At 48.3% G+C, this 16,245-nt stretch overlaps 1 protein-coding gene across 1 annotated transcript in view; it reads right to left on the reverse strand.

Annotated features, from left to right (window-relative positions):
- Window positions 1-16,245, reverse strand: part of NPC1 (NPC intracellular cholesterol transporter 1) — a 47,733-nt gene that overhangs the window by 614 nt on the left and 30,874 nt on the right. Inside the window, 13 exon segments of the mRNA NM_214322.1 lie at window positions 548-710; window positions 1,693-1,806; window positions 2,709-2,940; window positions 4,490-4,690; window positions 5,953-6,082; window positions 7,486-7,601; window positions 8,159-8,349; window positions 8,705-8,794; window positions 9,892-10,032; window positions 10,128-10,255; window positions 12,117-12,231; window positions 13,339-13,521; window positions 13,988-14,177. Coding sequence (NP_999487.1) covers window positions 548-710; window positions 1,693-1,806; window positions 2,709-2,940; window positions 4,490-4,690; window positions 5,953-6,082; window positions 7,486-7,601; window positions 8,159-8,349; window positions 8,705-8,794; window positions 9,892-10,032; window positions 10,128-10,255; window positions 12,117-12,231; window positions 13,339-13,521; window positions 13,988-14,177 — 1,994 coding nt within the window.

Genomic DNA, 16,245 nt, shown 5'->3' on the forward strand with positions numbered 1-16,245 from the left:
AAGAGAACTTCCTATTCTCCAGAGATTAAGAAAATGAGGCGTTTGGGTTTTTAATGTATTTTTCAATGCTTCAACTTGGTCATAAAGCTATAAATCAAGCAGATCAGGGCTGTTCTTTTAACTACAGGTCTTGATAGATACTGAAGTAAAAAGATCCTGAGTAGAGCTCCAAATTAGAGATGAAGCACAGAGGCAGCATTTTGCTCCAGGAGCAAATGGGATAAAAGCAGTTTTCTGGTACTGCTGGGCGGCCGCGGCGGGGGCTGCTGTTCCACTGTCAGTGGGAGGGAGCCTGGGCCACAGACAGACTCACTCCCAGTCCGATGACATCGAGCCTCCCAAAAAAGCATCAGCAGTTTCCTAATGAAGCAGTCTGGATAATCACGAAGCCCTAGCAATGTACTTCTCTTGGAAGTTTTTTTACTTGGTGTTATCACATGACCAGCAGCATAAATAAGTTTAAATACTTCAAATGAGTGCTTCAGGCTATCATTTCCCTGCGTATCATGCTTCCTCCATCCACTAGTTTAAAAGAAAGAACTCTTACCTATGTAACTGAGTAAGACAGGGAGGAATATTAATCCATGAGTGGCTCCCAGCAAGACTATTGCTAAATACATCCTGAAGTAAAATATCTGGAATATTTGAGATTTGGCAAAGGCCAACACCACAATGCCTCCAAATTTGGTTAGTGTGATTCCACTGAACACCTAAGAGAGGAAAGATGGGGTTAGAAACCACTTTTATCAACTTAACCATAATTGAACATTTCTCTTTATGAGAATTTCTTACAGGTCAAGGTCCATTCTAACGGGGGAACTGAACCCCAACTCTCAGTTACTGATAAAGTAGCATTATGCTCTGCGGACATTGTTTTGTTGATTACGAATCTGGAGTCGGAGGTGTTAAATGGGTAAAAGCTGTGTATTCTACACAGACCCCATGGGAACCCTGCAAGTCTATCAGAGCCATTTTTCCGACATAATTATTTTTAAATCAAGCTATGAACATTGTTTTTTTAGACAATGCTATTGTACACTTAACAATGATATCAACATAACTTTTATATGCACTGGGGAACCAGTATATTCGTGTGTGACAAGCTTTATTGGAATATCTGCTTTACTGCAGGGGTCTGGGATCCAACTGTGTGTTCCAGGAGGTGTATCTCTCTCCGAGAATATAAGGAACTATATTATCTAAAATTGTTACGGAACAAAGTTTTCATTGTTACCCTGCAACAATAACTTTCTACTGTGGTGAGCTAACTGGTTCATAGCTCAACCAGTATCCTTCTCAGGTTTAGCCTGAGAAGATTTTTCAGATTTTTCAGACCGTGAACCATGGGTTGCACACTGGGCTCTGAGCACGGCAGCTCCCTTACAAGGCCTGGGCTTTCAATGGCAAAGGCTTCAGGATCTCTCTATTTTCCTGCTTCAGCCACACGGCCACCTACAAAGGAGTCACCAACAGCAATGGTTCTAAAGAATTTCAGGATATAACTACATGCAAGATACTTTCCTCAAGTGCCTGGGAACTCAGCATCTTTAGGAGCTGCTGCTGAGCAAAAGATACACATTCTGTTTTCCCTGCTCAACTGTGAAGTGCTTTCTCCTGAGGAACACTCAGGGGCCAGGCTGGGCACTTCATGGGGAAACTTGTGCCCAGGTCGCTGGCTTGGGCTGTACTTACGGAGCTGCCCATGTGGGCGAGTGCCTCCTCGGCCCGGTCCACACGGCTGCCCTTTGTGCTCAGCGTGAACGCCCTGGTTATGTGGCTGCAGAACTCCACGGAGATGCCGCAGCTCTGAAATAAAGTGCTTCCTTTACAACCGCCCCCTCCTGGTAAAAGTCGTAAGCGGCCACCCACCCTCCCAGGACCTGTGGTTCCCCGGGTACCTCGGTGCTAAAGGAGCCCTAAGCATCCCCTCTACCCTCCAAGACAAAGCTCCCATCACACCACCTTCAACTGCACCAGGACGCCTGTGCCCAGCACTCCACTTTCCTCCAGCAGATGTGCCTTTATTAGGGGAAGCTGCAGAAACCTCTCCAGGTCCCCCACCCACCACGAGCCAGCATGCTGTCATCATTTCCTGTTAGCTGGGCCTCACTGCCATTCTACCTGAAGCCATGTTCCTATCTGTTAATACTTTCTCAAATGCGGCACAGGGAAGTTCCTGGGCTAGGGGTCCAATCAGAGCTACAGCTGCCGGCCTGCACCACAGCCACAGCAACGCCAGATCTGAGCTGCATCTGGGACCTACACCACAGCTCACAGAAACACTGGACCCTAAACCCACTAAGTGAGGCCAGGGATTGAACCCGCAACCTCATGGTTTCCGATGCTCCACGACAGGAACTCCAAGACTAACTATTAAAAAGCTTCCTGGCAACCACAGAGAGACAAAAGGTGCTTGCTGGTCAGAAAATCCCATTGGGAAGGGGCAATTTTTCTAAATGGAAAATGAACATCTTACTGTCATTATGCTACTTGTTTTTGCAAACCCTTCGGATGATGAAGCAAAGGCCGAACACCTAAGCTAGACCACGAGGTCACATTTCCACTGCTACATGCACCACCCAGGTCCCGACTCCATCTGCCACCTACCCCACGTGCACCAGGGGCAAGAGCTGACCCCGGTCTCTCGCCCCCAGAAATAACCCACGTCAGGGGCACAGGAGGAATGAGCCGAATGGACTGGGACTCACCATCACCAAGTTGACCAAAGATACCGCGTTGAGACTGATGCCCCACAGCCACATGACGCCAAACATGTTGACCAAGATCATGGCGATGGTGACGCACATGATCACTGTGGCCCACAGCTCACAGCCCATGAGAACCACCGTCACCAGAAAGATGGCTCCCAGGGACACGCCGAGGTTAAAGATGGTGTCGTCGATCACGGTCAGGTACTGTTCGTAGAAGACGTAGAACACACTGGGAGCAGGGAGAAGGTTCTGTTACAGCTTGTTCTCACGTCTGGAAGCTTCTTCTTCATTCTGACCCTAGTGCAAAACTCAGACTACCTTGAGAGACACGGCTTGGATAAGACCTCCGTGTGCTGCAAGACTCACCTATGGCAGTTCAGCTGGACCTCTGACCACCGACCCCCAAAGAAGGCCCTCCAAGCTGCTGTGTATTTTAACTTTATTTTTCTTTTTTGGCCACCCTGTGGCATATGGAGTTCCCTGGCGGGGGATCAGATCTGAGCCATAGCTGCGACTCATGCTGCAGCTGGAGTAGTGCTGGATCCTTAACCCACTGGGCCAGGCCTGGGGTTGAACCTGCGTCCTGGGGCTACAGAGACACTGACGATCCTGTTTCACCACAGCAGGAACTCCTAGATGTGTATTTTTTACAAAGCTGTTTTGTTCATGTGCCCAATGCACTGTGCTTTAGAGGCATTTATCGTTAAAGAATATTCCGTGGCATTATGGAAAAACAAGCCCTTGTCTGTCCTAAAGATTACCCTGGCCAAACAGCATCTACTCAGGGCCTGAGGAGAAAACACTTTCTTGGTAAAGTTAATCAGCTCCTCCCAAGAGTCAGAACACCCACTCTAAGAACTCTTTCCACAGAAAAGCAGGCCGTCCTGCTGCCAGAACAGGTCAAGACTCCCTTAAGTGAGATCATAGGGTTGAGGGACAAAAATCACTCTTTTTTTCTTTCTGGCTGCAACTTCAGCCTGTGGAAGTTCCCGGGCCAGGGACCGAAGCTGCACCTCAGTAGTGACCCAAGCCACAGCAGTGACAATGCCCCTGTGCCACAAGGAAACCTCAAAAATCACTTTCTTCTACTTTTTTATATTTTCCAAATTCAGTGTTTTATAAAATACTTTCTCTACAAGGAAAAAAACCCAATAAACAAGAGAGGAGTTCCCATGTGGCTCAGCAGAAACAAATCTGACTAGCATCCATGAAGGGGACGCAGGTTTAATCCCTGGCCTCGCTCAGTGGGTTAAAGATCTGGTGTTGCCGTGAGCTGTGGTGTAAGTCGGAGATGCAGCTTGGATCCCAAGCTGCTGTGGCTGTGGTGCAGGCCGGCAGCTACAGCTCTGATTCAACCCCTAGCCTGGGAACCTCCATATGCTGCAAGTGAGGCCCTTAAAAAAAAAAAAAGACTAAAAAATAATAAAATAAAATAAATAAACAACAAAGAGAAAGCTCCACAAAGGCGCCATCCTCAGGAATCAGCAGGGGGGACCCAGCCAGTTACTGACTAGCCAGGCCCTTCTGCAGAACTATTCCCCAGGTGCTGCCATTGCCCGCCCCCTGCTGCTGCTCTGCAGTGGGAGCTCCAGCACCAAGACCGTGGTAGGTGCTCCAGACCCTGGCCTCCTCACCCAGATGCCATTTCCTGTGACAGACTTCACCTGTGCTCAGGATGGAGCCGGGGTCAGGAGGAAAGCCAGGCATCAGCCTCCTACCAAGGGGGCCCAGGTATAGGCCCTTCCCCAGGCCCCCCATGAACAGAATCCACACAGTACCTGTAGGGGAACACACGGTAGCTACTTGCTTCCAGGCCCATGGTTCTGGTGATGTTGCTAGCGATGAGGCGGGCCTTCTGCATGGCATCGATGAAGTCAGCAGAGGCCTGCAGCACTGTGTGGTAGGTCATGAAGTAGGTGGCTCCGACCCCTGAGCCATTGCCCAGGATGTTAACGGCTGAGCTGTAAGCGGCGTGTCCCCTGGGAGAAGGCACTGGTATCAGAGGCCACGCACACCTGGTGCCAGACCTGCAGAAGCTGAGCACTCAAGGCGGAGTGCTGTCATCTGACCCTGGGCTCAGGGGTCAGACCAGCTGGAACTTTCAGGGCAGAGAAGGCCCTGAAAGGCCACGATGAGGGTTTAGCTTATTCCTCCCCACACTGGTTTTTCTTTGCTCCTTTGGATTCACTGGTGTGTAACCGATGTTGTTTCTGTAGCTGGTTCTGCTTGCAATCAAATGTATTTTTATACAGGGTTTGCTCAGCAATGCTGTGTAACAGGAGGTGGGAAGGGACAGGGGGCCCCGGGGTTACGGCCGAGGGCTCGGCCTCAGCCCCGAAACCCTGGGCAGTTTCCGGATTGGGGCGGCAGGGTCATCTTCTGTACCCCCTACGCACAGGGCCAGGGGACGAGCCCCTGGAATGAGGGCGGTGAGGTGTCTCCCACGATACTGGCATGTAGGAGGCTCCCTGTGAGTGGAGGCTGTGCCCTCCTACAAACAAGTTCAGTTCACCATAACTTGTTTCATGTGGGCCAAGCATTCAGTCTGCAAGGAGACCGAGTGGCAAGATTCATTTCTACCTAATTTTTAGAAAGAGCCCTCCTCCGGGCCTAGCACAAGTCTCAAACCTGCAGACACGATACGTACGACTGACGGGATTCTGGTCAAATGACATATTCTTAGGAGAAACAGGGCTGTCCAGGGATTACCGAATGTACACGTGTATTTTCCTACCAATGCGTTTGAATCCCCCAGCTCCAGACGTCCAGCCGTCTTTGCTATTTCGGGGCCAGAGGCCCTGTTTCTCCGGGTAACTGACTGACTGGCCGGATGGGGGAGCGAGACAGCCCACGACCCCGTGTATGGGCAGGCTGGCGAGAAGCACAGTGGGGCTAAGAGAATCTAAACCTTCATCTCGATTGACAAAGCAGAGCTGCTGTCCCAAAAGCCCCGAATCCCTCCCCCGAATTCTTCATGCCGCCAGGACGGCTAGGACACAGAGAGGGGCTAGGACACAGAGAGGAGCGCGTGACAGGAACGCTCAGGCCAGGACGGGATCGGCTGAGAATGAGGAGAGGGAGTTCTCTTTGGGGGTGTTTTGGTTTGTCTGCTTTCACAGAAGGACGAGGATGGGGTGGGGGGTGGCAGAGAAGAGTACCACCCCCACCGGGACCCCTACCCCAGCTTTCAGGGCAAATTAAAGGGGCGGGGCCCACAGGCGAATGGCTCCGTGTCACTTACCCTTTGCCACACTTGGGGTTCGGGTTATCGGACAGGAACATGGGCAGGAATCTCATGAAGTCTTCGCCCTGAGGCCTCTGCTTGCCCTCCGAAGTCAGAGGCCGGCAGCGGATGCAGGTGGGATCGACCACTAGTGCAGACACAGCAGGGGAAGGACGGGGCTCCAGTTAAAACGATTTAAAGTAATGAAAAAGAAGTGACGAGAATTCTTTCCCTGAATCGTTGTGCTTATCCAAAAGCTTCAAACACACATGATTTTCAGCCTAATAAACTTGAGGTCCCATCTTCATCGAAGGTAGGCTGTATAAATTTTCTTCCCTGAAGCAAGTTTCCTGCTTCAAGGACAACCTCAATTTGTTAGGACCAGAGCCCAAGGCCTCTGGGTTGTTTGTTTGTTTGTGTCTTGCTTTTTAGGGCCACACCTTTGGCAAATGGAGGTTCCCAGGCTAGGGGTCGAATCAGAGCTAAAACTGCCAGCCTACACCACAGCTCACAGCAACGCTGGATCCTTAACCCACTGAGGGAGACCAGGGATTGAGCCTTGGTCCTCACAGATACTAGTTGGGTTCATAACCCACTGAGCCACAATGGGAACTCCTGTCGGTGTTTTTTATCAAAAAAATTATAGGACGGCCTTGACACTCCTCCAAAACCACAGGGCAACAACGACAAACAAAGGAAAGCACACTCTCGAGAAACAACGGCCAGATACCAATCCAGAGAGGTGAGCGACTGGCACTGTCAGGAAGATGAGAAAGCTGAGAGTCCCCTGCCCTGGGCCGTGTTCAGCCCGCAGCCTGATGGGGCTGCTGGAGACGGGACAACGAGGAGTCTCCAGAGTGGACAAGGGAGGAAGCAGGTGATAACAAAGGAAGGAGACCCAGCATGGCAGGTACACAGATGTAAGTGGTGGTGAAATGCAATTGGTTTTTTTGTTTGTTTGTTTGTTTTGTCTTTTTGCCTTTTCTAGAGCCGCTTCCCACAGCATATGGAGGTTCCCAGACTAGGGGTCTAATCGGAGCTATAGCTGGCCTACGCCAGAGCCACAGCAACGAGGGATGTAAGCTGCGTCTTCGACCTATACCATAGCTCACAGCAACACTGGATCCTTAACCCACTGAGCGAGGCCAGGGATGGAACCCGTAACCTCATGGTTCCTAGTCGGATTCATTAACCACTGCACCACAACGGGAACTCCACAATTGATTTTTAACTTATTATTATTTTTTTAATGGCTATACCCATGGCATATGGAAGTTCCCAGGTTAGGGGTCAAATCTGAGCTGCAGCTGACGGCCTCTGCCACAGCCACAGCCTCGCCAGATCTGAGCCACGTCTTCGACCTACACCACAGCTCACGGCAACACTGGATCCTTAACCCACTGAGTGAGGCCAGGGCTTGAACCCTCATTCTCATGGATACTAGCCAAGTTCATAACCCGAAGAGCCACAATGGGAACTGCCTGATTTTTAAATTATAATGCTTAAGGTTTTTCGGAAAAAAAGGGAAAGAGCTAAAAAAGGATCAAGTACCTGAGGCGTTGCAGAACTGGTCTGTGCTATTGTAGACTCGACAGCAGGACGACTGCGGCTTAATCCAGTCAAAATAGTCGTCAATCCAGGACGAGGGAGCAAAGCCTATCCTGGTACTAGGGGGCAGGAGAGAGGAGTTACCCCCACAAGGAGGGAGCCTTCAGTCTCAGTCCCTTTTCCAGAAACCCCAAACTTACTTTTCTAGACCTTTTTAACACAACCCAGTAAGAGCACAAATCACATTAGCACTTAATGGAAAGAGCTTCAGAGTATGAGCTTTTGCACGAGCCCTTTAGAAGGTTTTGCACAGGTAAAGCCACGCTCAGCCTATACGGACAGACAAATTCCCCAATCTTTTTTTTTTTTTTTTTTTTTTTTTTTTGCTTTTTACGGTTGTACTCGAGGCATATGGAGGTTCCCAGGCTAGGGGTCTAATCGGAGCTGTAGCTGCCAGCCTACACCACAGCCACAGCAACACAGGATCTGAGCCGAGTCTGCGATCCATACCACAGCTTATGGCAACACTGGATCCTTAACCCACCGAGCAAGGCCAAGGATCGAACCCACAACCTCATGGTTACTAGTCAGATTCGTTTCCTCTGTGCCACGAAGGGAACTCCCAATCTTTCTTCCTGAGACATCCCGGGTGAGGGGTCTGGCCTGCGGTACTGACTAGTTGTCCAGCTGCGCGGCGGTGAAGATCTGCTGCACCAGGGAGTCATTGTTGCAGCCCAGGCCCCCGCACACCATGTTCTGCCCTTTCAGAGAAGTGTAGTTGTGCCCCTCCTCCACGACAAAGTACACGGGCGGGCCGGCGTGCAGGTACCGACTGAGGGACTGGAAATAATCCATCACATACGAGTCCTGGGAAAGAGAGGGTGGACAAAGGGTGATTGTCCTGACGGTGTCCAATCAAAGGGAGGGTCCCTGAGAATCAGGGGGTGCTGGGAGGCTCCCAGGTTCATGATTCCCTCCACAGCTGGCACCCCCTCCCCACCCTGGGCCCAGGGGCTCCTCTGGCTGGTCCTACAGTTAGGAGGGCACTTCACGAGGTTCAAGGCTGGCTGCCTGCACTTGGTGGCCACACCAGAGGCCTGAGCTCAGAACACCCGGCCCAGCTAGGCAGAGCTCTGGGCAGTTCCTACATCACAGAAGAGCTGCCAGCACCCGTGTGGAAAAAGGTGGGCTAATGGCTTAGAAGAAAAGAGAAGCATCTTACATCTGGCATCGAAAGAGACTGATCCAGTCCAATTTCTACTTTGTTCAGGACGGCGATACTGAACGACAGAACACCCACAAATACTGCGATCTGGAACGAAAAGTGAGTTGTTACAGGACGGCAACTGCTTAGGGTTAGCCTGAGCTTAAGGGCATAAATTAAATCTCAAACACAAAAAGCTGAAAAGTAGGTTTAAATGACAGACCAAGAAAACAAAGAACGTGGGGAGGTCACTGTCTCTAGAGCCAAACTACCTGGGTTCAAATCCCGCCACAAGCTGCGTGACCCTGGGGAAGCCACTTAACCTCCCTTAGCTTCTAACGCCTCCTCAATAAAACAGGGGAAATAAGACTTGTAACATCAGACAGTTTTGGAGATTTAATGAGAAAATTCTAGGGGTGATCCAGAATTTAGCCCAGTACTCAGTACTGATGCCAAATATGAAGTGTTTCATAAATGTGGGTATTATTATGACTGCTACTAGAATGAGTTTATATTCTTTTAATAGAGACACATGAGATTATCGCTGCTGGCTAAATCCGGTGTCTAAGCTATAAAAGCCTCTTACGTAGCTGCTGGGGGATGAGGCACTATGCAGGGGAGGGAGGTGGGTGACACTGAAGGTGCAGCACAGGGTGACGAAGATTTCTATCTGGATGGCAGTGGTGCTTACACGGATCTGCACATGATAAACTGACACAGAACTGGACATACACTGCACCCATGTCAAACTCCTGATTTTGAGAGTGAACTACAATTACATGAAGATCTGGACAAAGGGCAGCTGGGTCTTCTCTGGGCTACCTCTGCAACTATTCATGAGTCTCATTTTTTTTGGGGGGGGGGAGGCGGGGCGTGCCTGTGGCATGGGGAAGTTCCCGGGCCAGGGATCCAATCCGCACCACAGCAGTAAGCAGAGCCACAGCAGTGACAATGCCGGATCCTAAACCTGTTGCACCACAAGAAAACTCCAGAATCTGTCGTTTAAAAAAAAAAAAAAAAGCTTAAAAGAGAAATTCTTGCTTACATCGACTGCTAAAAATATTTCACATATGAGTCCATATTTGTTTTTGCATTCTTGCATATGTACTTAACAGCTGTCAGATCCTTTCCAGGCTGAGTGCTTAGAAGGCACGTGACAAATTTGTTTGGGGAGAAGGAGGAGAAAGACCACAGTGAGCTCCTACCACAATGGGTCGCATCCAGTCCTTAAGCAGAAGCGGAGCATAGGAATTTTTGAAGAAGCGAAACAAGCAGCTTTCTGAGGCCTGGACGCCCGCTCCGTCCTCGGCGCCCTGGACACAGCAAACGACGTCCAGCCGGTTTTTCTGCGGGGACGAAGAGGAACAGGGGTCACCCTCTGGCTGCTTCATCTCGATTCTAGACTCAAAGGGCAGAGGCTGCAGTCTGGAAGACGACGTACCTCTTGCCGCTTGATGTCCAACCCCAAGAGACTCACGAAGCAGGTGATCTGAAGGAGGAAGTCGATGAGGACCGCCATCCCCGCAAAGAGCGAGAAAGTGTGCACAGCCGGCACCACGGACAGGCCTCCTGCGGGCAGAGGCGACATCACTCCCTGCACCCCGGGGGGCTTGGCGGGCCTTGTGTGCTTGTAGACATAGGGACACGAGGCGCCAGGACAGGCCAAGCCTGTGAGAAAACCCACTCTCCCAACCCCAGGGCATGCTGCCAAGTCTTGGGGGATGTGTCACACCAGAACCACCCCACGAGGCAAAGTGGGCTAGGAACCCGACTAGTATCCATGAGGACGCAGGTTTGATCCCTGGCCTTGCTTGGTGGGTAGCTGCAGCTCCAATGTGACCCCTAGCCTGGGAACTTCCATATGCCAAGGGGGCAACCCTAAGAAAGCCCCCCCCAAAAAAACCTCATGCAAACCAAAAAACCCCACAGGCCATTTCTTATAGTGTCTGCTATGCTTCAGTCCACAAAGAGGGATGGTATTTTTGACCTAACATTTTATCATTGAATCTGTCTCTGTTCAGATACAATCAAATGCAGGTCCTCCTAGAATCCCCTAGGCTAAGACTCAGAAACTGAAAACTGGCAGCCTGAAAGATGTATATCAACTTATTTTAGGGTTAAAAACATTTTTTTAAAAAATAAGGAGCCAATATTCAACAATGAGATTTTACACAAAAATCTAGATTTAAAGTGTCGCTTGAGGAAAAAAATTGGACCTAGCAGCAATGGGCAGGCAGCACAGAACTGCCTTTTTAAGAGGGGACCTGAAGATTTCCCTTTATGGCGCAGTGGAAACGAATCCGACTAGAAACCATGAAGTTGTAGGTTCGGTCCCTGGCCTCGCTCAGTGGGTTAAGGATCCGGCGTTGCTGTGGCTGTGGTGTAGGCTGGTGGCTATAGCTCTGATTAGACCCCTAGCCTGGGAATCTCCATATGCCGTGGGTGTGGCCCTACAAAAAGCAAAAAAAAAAAAAAAAAAAAAAAAAGATGGGATCTGAGACTACTTTGGGTACCATGTCCCCATCATTCCTCCTGTCCCCCCAAAGTCACTCTAACCTTGAGGCCCAGGGTCAGCTGCTAACATCAACGCACTTGCACTGGTTTTCTTAAAATGGAAGTAAAAAGAGGAAATAACATTTTTCGTCTGTATACATCAAAAGGAACCACAAGGGCCACAGGGTCCGAAAGGCAAGACTGTGGAAATGGAGGCAGATCCAGCTGACGCTGCGTCTGTGTGGGAAGACCTCCCTCCTTGAGGCCCCTCATAAGAGGACCTGATGGCCCTGCAGGCCTGTCCACCTGTGACACACAGATCATGTCTTCTCTAGACTTACTGGGCGATTCTCACTGGTGTCCTCTTCAGAGGATACGGCCAGAGACGGGGCAGAGCGCCCTGCTAGTAAGGCTACTGATTTCTCCACATGAAAGGACACAGAAGTGCTGGTTTTGTTCCAGCCGATTCTGGCTCCTTGTTACTGAGGAAGATCTGAGACTCTTTGCTCACTTATGAGGCTGCTTCTCTATGAACTGTGTGTGCGAGGAGGGAGGCTGCCTACGGGGACAGGGACAGACACCCCGAGAACTGATGCCCACGATTCCGGAACGGCTGCATGAAAAGCTGTGCGGGGAAGGATTCTGTGGCTGTACAGGAATGATACTGCTAACTATCAACACCTGCTGGGGGTGCTCCAAAGGGGAAGGGGCAGAGGGGTCCTGGTATTTGAACCCTAGCATCAACAATGTCCTGAAACCACAGCAGAAAGAAGACAGTTGCTAATGATACCTGAGATACAGCCACCAATTTTTCTCATGGTCCATTGTGACTCTGTAATCACGGACAAAGCTTAGAAAGGAAAGAACACAGAAGGGGCATACTGAGATGCCCAGGCTCAGGAAACTGCGGGACTGGTAGAGGTCACAGAGTAATTACCTAAGAAGAATGCCACTGTCTCGGAGAAGGATGACAGGAACATGCTTGGAGCCACTTCTCCAAGGACCCGGCCCAGCTGCTGGTCCAGGGTTTCCCCTTGAAGACGTTCATCTCTCTTAGAAATTAAAGAAAAGTTAAACATGCGAAATTAAAATTTCTCAATTATAAAACACGACCTCTTGGAGTTCCTGCTGTGGCGCAGCGGAAACGAATCCAACTAGCAACAATGAGGTTGCGGGTTCGATCCCTGGCCTTGCTCAGTAGGTTAAGGATCTGGTGTTGCTGTAAGCTGTGGTATAGGCCAGGAGCTGTAGCTCTGATTGGACCCCTAGTCAGGGAACCTCCATATGCATGCGTGTGGCCCTAAATAGCGAAAAATTTAAAAAAAAAACAAAACACGACTTCTTTGCTTCTCAGCTGCCTTGTGTTAACTCCATGGCAAAGGAAAATGATTGGCAGCATCTATTTCTTGTATATAAACTTTATACAATGAAGTAGTAAGGACCCAAACCTTCTCACGCTGATTCTTTGGTGTTTCTGAAGCCCAGAGCCAGGGAACAGGGGAGAAGCTCAATGAAGGGCTGAATCACATTATCAGGAAAATACATCAACACAGGCTGCAGGGGCTGGACCTTTAAATACCACTCCTACGTGCCACCAGGTCTCTGCCCAGGTGAGGGCTACAGAAAAGGGACCGTGGGAATCAAGCGAGGCTGTTTACATCAACAGGTCCCATGTCAACCTTCTGCCTTTTTGTGGTCCCTCTGACAAATCCTTCATTTTGCTACAGTGTGCTGAGAATCTTTTTTTTAACTGTAAAAAAATTATAGTTGGTTTACCATGTACCAATTTCTGCTGTATGGCAAAGTGACCCAGTCATGCATAGATATACATTCTTTTTCTCATATTCTCTTCTATCATGTTCTATCCCAAGAATTATTTTAATAGAAGTTGTACCCAAAGTATCTTCCACACACATTAGCCCTTTTTTTTGCAGATATGTTGTCCATATTTAAACTAAATTCTCACTTTGTCTCCAGTCCACCAACCAGAGAGAGGGGTGAACTCCCTGGTCTCAAAATGTACAGAACAAGATACCGGCACGATGAGCCTCGCGGAGGAACAGAAACAGCCTCCCATGTCACGCTCACAAATACTCTATGTGGAGCCCGAGAGCCATATGTGGGGCCCCATACTTGGCTTTGTGATTCTGAGACCGTACCTGGTAGGTCTGGACCAGAATGAAGATGTTGTCCACCCCCACAGCCAGCACTAGGAACGGGATGACTTCAATCACGATGAGGGTGAGGGGGACCCCAATGTAGCTGAAGATGCCCAGGGAGCAGGCCACTGAGCTCAGCACGATCAGGATGCCGGCGATGCCCAAGGAGATTTTAGAGTCCACCTGGGAGACACCACAAAGACATCAATCATTGCTTAGGCTGTTTTTTGTCCTGTTCCTGAAAGGCCCTCATTTTTACCTCTTGATATGGGTTTAGTCCATCTAGATTTACAACTGCAATTCCTTGTTTGTGAGAAGATACGAAAACCTGTCCAGGTCTTGCCTAGCAATGTATGTTATGAGCCTACATTCTTAGGTGAAGGGAGTGGACAAATCAGAAAAAACTGGATTATGTGGAATAAATTTTAAGTTGAAGATGAACACAAAAATTGGAACTGATGAAAATAGATGCAGGAAGCAGAAAATGCGACATACAATTAAAATAGGACAATTTAGGGCAGTTTTGAATACAATGAATTAGGATTAAGCAGAGGCAAAAATATGACATCACACTGTGCACTGCCATTTCTCTCTCTCTCTCTCTCTCTCTCTCTCTCTCACACACACACACACACACACACAAACTTACCAGAAGCCTGCTACAGCTTTTGATATGCCCCAGGGCTATGGAAATATATAAAAACATGATGGCATAGCTGATTAGAATAGTGAAGAGATCACTGTTACTTTCACGATTTAGTTCATCTTCAATACTTCGTTCAGCCATAAAAGAAATGGTCAGATTTGGATTCTTGTAGTTTTTCACAAAATTTATAAACCTAAAAGGGTAAGAAGAACTTCATTTTTTTAGTTAAAACTTAAGTGACAGCTAAGTAAGGAACTCCTTCCCAACGTCTATGACACAAAAGCCACACTTAACCCTTGTTCCTCACTGGGGTCTTCTACACTCGAGGGGAAGGTAAAACGCTTTCAGGTTATAAAATTCCAGACATGCTGGGTTTAACCATTTAAGACAGGTTTAGAACAGGTTTAAGAAGTGGCTCATGGTCTCACTTTTTTACTGAAAAAGGATTTATCAATGAAGTATATTATAATATAGATATATGCTCATGGAACAAACATGTTCAAAGTTGATCTACTGATTCAATGCCGTCCCTATCAGAATCCCAGCTGACTTCCTTGTAGAAAGATGGGCTGATTCTAAAATTTACACGGAACTGCAAGGGGCCCAGAATAGCCAAAACTCTCTTTTTTCAAGAAGAACAAAGTAGGACAATTCACACACTCTGACTTCAAACTTATTACAAAAGCAATAGGGATCAAGATGGTGTTGTTACTGGCACAAGGACAGGCATACAGATCCAAGGATCAGAACTAAGAGTCCAAAAATACGCCATGGATCTGTGTTCAATATCGTTTTCAATAAAGGTGGCAAGTCAATCAAACGGGGGAAAGAAGAATCTTTTCAACCAATGGTCTGGGACACTGGGAGAGCTCTATGCAAACGAATGAAACTGGACCCTTACCTCGCACCAAATACAAAAATTAACTCAGTGCAACTAAGACCTGAATATAAGAGCCAAAATAGAAAACTCTCAGAAGAACACATAGATGTAAATGTCCAGGTCAGGGGTTAGGCAATGGTTTCTTATCTATGACACCAAAGGTATGAGCAACGAAAGAGAAAATAGATAACCCGGACTTGACCAACATGAAAAACTTCTGTTTTTCAGAGCAAATGTAAAATGGTGCAGTCGCTTTGGGAAAAAGTCTGGCAGTTCCTCAAAGAATGACCACACGACCAATCAATTCTATTCCTAGGTATATATGACCCAGGAGATATGAAAATGTATGTTCACACAAAATACTTGTACAGGAATGTCTACAGCATAATTCATAGTGGCCAAAAGGCAGAAACAACTGAAATGTTCATCAGCCGATGAACGGATAAACAAAAATGCACTATAACCACAGGAATGGAATGCTCTTCAGCCATAAAAAGGAATGAAGGACTGATACATGCTACGTCTTGGATGAACCTTGAAAACAACATACAACTTGGATGAACCTTGAAAACAATATTCTAAGTGAAGGAAGCCAGACACAAAAGTCTGCATACATGTTTTCATTCATGTCAAAGTCTGGAACAGGAAAATCTACAGACACAGAAAGCTGACAGGTGGTTGTACAAAGCTACACGTTAGGAAGGTGAGAGGAGAGGAGGGTGACCAGGTTTCCTTTGGGGTAAAGAAAATGTTCTAAAATTGACTGTGGCAATGTTTGTACATATCCATGAATACACTTCAAGCTACTGAACTGTACATGTTAAATGGGTAACGTGTATGGTACATGGATTATATCCCAACAAAGCTGTTCAAAGCCCCTGTCCTCCCTCTGCCCCTTCTTCCCATTCCCTAGAGGTGATGTCACAGCTAACCGCTTCCCGGCTCTTTGGCTTGATAGCTATTCTAGGCATGGACAGCACCCATGGCATATATTTGCCCAAACACGCTGATGGCAGTTTTCATTTAATACGTCTTGAGCCATTTACCTCGTTCTCTTTGGTGACAGCATAATATTTGGCTGTACCTCCCTTACTGACATACAGTCAGCTTGCTCCCAGGTGCTGCTGTTAGAAAATGACACGAGGGGAGTTCCCATCATGGCTCAGTGGTTAACGAATATGCCTAGAGCTGTGGGTCACAGACAAGGCTCGGATCCTGCATTGCCGTGGCTCTGGTGTAGGCCGGTGGCTACAGCTGATTAGACCCCTAGCCTGGGAACCTCTGCATGCTGCGGGAGTGGCCCAAGAAATGGCAAAAAAAAAAAAAAAAAAAAGAAAAGAAAAGAAAAGAAAATGACACGAGGAACCCTCCCACCTGGACA

The sequence above is a fragment of the Sus scrofa genome, chromosome 6 (assembly GCF_054392235.1).
Source record: "Sus scrofa isolate SSC_HxYL_T2T_F1_AM1 chromosome 6, Sscrofa_HxYL_maternal_Yorkshire_Landrace_v2.0, whole genome shotgun sequence".
Lineage (NCBI taxonomy): Eukaryota > Metazoa > Chordata > Mammalia > Artiodactyla > Suidae > Sus > Sus scrofa.